We start from the raw sequence: 5,142 nt of genomic DNA on the forward strand, positions 1-5,142 counted from the left end.
GGGGTTGTCAGTTTCTTCTTTTCTTTTATATTTGTGGGTGGGTTAGGAGGTGTGCCATAATCTGTTAACTTTCGTCTGTCTAAGGTGAAAATGGGATAAAAACAAGTCGATCTGTTTATAATTGTATTGCCTTCAGGTCTTTGCATTGAAGTCTAGAAGTGGATGACCAACCGAACCTATAAAAGTCTATTAACGATGGTCACTGCAAAATACGATTCCAACCCGTTTTCGTTGACGTTAGCCGAAAGTAGATTAAAAAAATAATAGGTGGTTTTCAGGATACTACCACTACCAGCGAGTTTACACTACTGAGCACTTCTAAAACCTGACCTATTTAAGGCTATTTTGATCGTCTTTGACGCATGCCTTCCAAACACTGCGAGTGAGTACTTTTCCAGACGCACGTGGTGACGTCTGGACGGTTTTGGGGCAGAGGAAATATGTGATTATAATGAAATGTAAGTGCAGGGTGGTGTCGTTGTCTAAAAAAAAAAGCAATTACTGTAAATCATTTATTGTAGAAAGTGATCCTCTCTCTGTACTCAAAGGGGGCCTGAATAAAAAATAAGTTTTTCGTTTACTGGGTCAAGGTTTAAAAAAAATTATTGGTAGCTGGCCTACAGGAGTGCCTTGCAAAATCTCACATGCACTGGCATTATATATTATTAATAAACAAAGCTTTTTTTTTACGGGTACAGGCGAAAGTGAACAAATTAAAGTCCAATACAATGTAAATGATATTGACCATTTTTAAAAAACATAAACTGTGGTGGGAAATCCAAAGAGTAGGCCTAGATCTACATATATTTATGTACAGTCAAACTTGTGTAAAACGGCCACCCATTGTCATGGAGAAAAGTGGCCGTATAATACAGGCGGCCGTTTTAGGCAGGAGTGATCAAAATGAAGAAAGCAAATCATTTTCTTCTGAGGTCCACACCGGGGCTGACCTCAGGCTTTAGGCTGCCGTAATGCTGTTTAAAAAGGGTCATTGTTTTCTTTCGAAAAGGGGGATGGGTGTTGTAAGGTTTTTTGAGTTGCTATTTTGTTGGGGTTGGGCTTTTTTTTTGGGGGGGGGGGAGGGGGTAAATTTGTTGCTGATTTTGTGCAAGGGTAAAATAAACGAAAAATTATGTAAGTAAGACGATGGAGACCGAGTCCCATGGTAAAACAAACACACGGGTCGCCACCACTTAGAGAATGATCGACGCATCTGTCGCAAGTTCACTTCAACGTCCATTGTTACTTTGTTACAGATTAGGTAAACAAAACAGTTACCAGTCACCTCACACACGATTTGATCGTGAGTTGTGGGCGGGGCTTACAGGTTACCCTCAGCCACCAGCAGTTGAAAATTTATTGTTAGGCCTGCCCAATGGTCAACTTGGGTAAACATTCATTGGAGGACTAACAATGACGACAGGTGAATGGAATATGGCGGCCTGTCCACAGCGTGAGGAGCCGATTCAGAATTTTTGATAAAGCGTCGGACAATGAGTGACCATGCCCGGCCACCTGAAAAAGGTAAATTTGACCATGGGTTGATAAAGCTGTCCCTGTGGTTTTATGCACCCCGCATAATTTAGCAAAATTCGAAAATTTTTAGCATAATTTCTGATTATTTTCCTTTCTCATTTTTTTGTTAAAATTAACAGAATCGCGTAAATTCACATTTTTGGGGGGCTCAGTTTGTTTAATTTCAGAATCTTTCTTGCATAAAACGATGGGGACAGATATATAAAGCAAGGTGGCCACGTATTTGATTCTAACGTTATGTTTTGATTCAAAGCGATTCTCTTAAAGGTGCAAGCATGTGAAACCTCTTGTCCCTTTCTGGATTAACGTCTTACTGGTTCTGTCAGGCAGTTCAGTGATGTCTGTTTTCTTTTACTACATCATCTATTTTTAGTACATAATATGTCTTATAGACACAAATAGTCACTCCGGGTTTCTTTTTTAAAACATAAAGAGCCATCAGTAAGGTTCTGGACCATGTGAAGTTAAGGTTGACTAGCAGCTTGATCTTTTTCACAATGGGCAGGAAATTTCTTTATCAAACTGAAACAGTGTACTTTTTATTGTTTTGTTTTATTGAATGTTGTCCAAAAACACTTTAGTAAAGGTTTTTGTTTCAGTTATCACTACACTGAGTAGAAAAACAATTGACTAGGTTACAAAACAACGTTTAAGTTCACTTTTTTAAAATCTTTAGTGAGTCCAGAGTTGTCACAGTTGCTTTACTAATGTCCAAAATTAGACTTACTTAAAACAGCAATAGGAGGAGCTTTAGTTTAAGTGCTATATATGGTCTTCTTTAGTTCTTAAAATCAATATAAACCAAAGTTTAATACCGACATATGAAAACACTACTTATAATTTAGTATACTTTTTAAAAAAGTGAACATATGAATGAAAAATAGTTTCCTGTTCAAATGTCACAAGGGAAAGTTTAACTCGATTTTAAAAATACCAGTACATGTATTCATCATTTGTTTGGCTGAATTTGCTTTATCAAGAGCTTCATTGCATTCCTACACCTAAATGCTGAAAAACTCTGGAATTTTTTTTTCCAATGGCTCATCCTCATTTCATTTAATGGCAAACTCATATATCTGAGGGGGGTGTTGGTATTGGGATTCGGGAGGAGAGAGAGGGAGGGATGGTTATGGGAGGTTCCCATGACACCCACATCTTTTCATACTTCTTTTTAAAAGTTCTATAGGCCCTATACGCTTTGATTCAGTCAATAAGAAATAAACCACCTCGTAGATAAAGTGCTGATGAACAAATAAAGGTTGGGGTTTTTTTCTTCTTTTTTTAAAAGTCCATATCTCTATCTCTATCTATTTAATAATACATTTATTTGTAGATCTAGTTGTAGAAAGAACGCCGTATTATTGCAATTTAGTAATTTAGATATAGTACGCCACGGCGCCCATGTAAAAAAAACCCAACAACAAGAACCAAGCCTCGCCTATCGCGTATGAGAGAGAGAGAAAACATGCCTAGCCCATTGCTTTAGCGTGAACTCCTTCACACAACTTGCCACAAAAAACATGGCGGACGCCTCTGTCAAATGTGGCCATCGCGCAGCAAGGCGAGAGAGGGGCGTACAGTATCTAGTACTATAGTGTACATCTATGTGTAATATCCACTTACCTCATGTCGGGTCCACTTTGCTGGATTCTCTTGACCAACTCTGCATGGGTAGACGACTCCACACTTTCTCCATTTACCGACAGGATTATGTCCCCTGCACCACAGAATGAGATGGAAAGTGACGTTGTATTGGGTCAGTTCGCCGTGGTTGTGTGTGCTTCATGTTCAATTTAACAAGACACATCGAGACAGCTTATTTCAGAAGTTTTGCGACCACAACTGCACTTTCACGAACAGCCCTAATCAAGGAAAACAACATTGAACAAGTCTTGAACCCCTCCATCCTGACAAAAAAATTGTTTCGCATTCTAACGATGATCTAACCTGGAATTTTAGGACATCGAGACCAGTCCTTCTACCAATCTGATCCTCTGGGTCTACCTTTACCTCGTTTGCCTTCTTTTTTTCCAGTGAGAGCAAGTTGTTCAAGACCTTTGTGTCGACTACAGTGCAAGTCTCTCAGAAACCGAGTTATATACTCCATTTTAGTACGAGTTTTACGGCATTTGCATCACAATACGGTCATCTAGGTGTCGAAAATTAAAGGTGTTACTAAGAGAGTAACAAACACAAAAAGGAAGGAGGAGAGATAAGGACAATACACTTTTGATAGGAAAGAAGGAGCAAACCGCACCAGGTCACCTGCCAACCACACCCACATTAAATGCTTTCATAAGATTCTATAAGCTGAGAAATCTAGAGGCATAATATATATATATATATACATAATATATATATATATATCTTCGTTCAAACCGCGCTCACAACGGTTTTTGTGTGACTTTTTCAGACCACTGCTCGGATAACGAATTAATTATTCAATGACGCAAAGATCACACGGATATAGCAAACTTTTACACGGTGATACACAAGACCAAGGGTTAATTTCAACCTTTACAACATGGAATAGGACGATCTAATCTGTCTAAAACGCCAAAAGGCCGCTGGCTTGACAACAACATCAACAATGACAACAATAACAGCAACGACATATACATGTATGTCTATAACAATAACAACAAGTGCAACCACAACAATAACAACAACAACACCAACAACAATAATAATAACAATAACACCAATAATAAGAAATATAACAATGTATACCAATTCTATAGCGCCCACTCCTATTTAATACAGCGCTAGGCGCCTTCATCTTTACTCATAATACAAGTGCATACTTCGTAACATTCAGTAAAAGAAATCGCCAAAACTTGTCTCGAGATAAAACCTCTACTTAACTAAGCTAAACTGAACTAAACTAAACTAAACTAGTAAAGCAACAGTTCGTATGTTACGCAACAAACGTAAAATAACAGGTTCCCAAGTAATTAAAAAATAATACATTGTAATGCTATTTAACTGCCAGCCACCAGTCACTCCCTGTTCTAGTTCTACCATTTAATACTACAACCAGCCCCCTCTCTCCCTACCCTCCCGAATTTCCTAATTACCCTGCGCGTCAAGACAGTATATATGGCTGTCATTCATAACACGTGACTTCAGATAAATAATATTAAGTATGTGACATCACCAGCGATACCATATGTCCGCAAAAGAAAAGAAATACATTGTATCTTCCGAAGTAATTATAGTCGGTTAGAAACAAGGTAACGTTGTATAAATGGCATGAGGCCTTTGATGGATAAAGATGTTCAGCAGAAGCTAGGGTCTTCATTTATCCCAGCGTTAAGTCTGATCTAGTCTATACTACATAAGAAGGGGATTAAAATACAGTTAAACAAAGACAACAGAAAAACGGTAAGTATTATTTTACTTTCACATCCGTCTCATTTTCAGATATTCTAAAGCACTTTTCTAGTACAATTTTAAAATGTTTTACACGAAAGTTGACTTTATATCTATCGCACAAGATTATTAGTTTATGAAAAATATGATGGTTTTATACGAACTATATTGCAATAGGTCTAATTGCGAAATAATATTTCACTTGTTTTTAACACACTCGGGCGGGGTGGGGGG

The 5,142-nt window shown here is 37.9% G+C and overlaps 1 protein-coding gene across 1 annotated transcript in view; it reads right to left on the reverse strand.

The window, feature by feature from the left end:
- The window catches only part of LOC101851962, a gene marked incomplete in the record, with an annotated part of 55,094 nt that overhangs the window by 6,556 nt on the left and 43,396 nt on the right, over positions 1–5,142 (reverse strand). Inside the window, 1 exon segment of the mRNA XM_005101895.3 lies at positions 3,160–3,253. Within this exon segment, the coding sequence (XP_005101952.2) occupies positions 3,160–3,253 (94 nt within the window).

The sequence above is a fragment of the Aplysia californica genome, unplaced genomic scaffold (genome assembly GCF_000002075.1).
Source record: "Aplysia californica isolate F4 #8 unplaced genomic scaffold, AplCal3.0 scaffold00303, whole genome shotgun sequence".
NCBI classification, from domain to species: Eukaryota; Metazoa; Mollusca; class Gastropoda; order Aplysiida; family Aplysiidae; genus Aplysia; species Aplysia californica.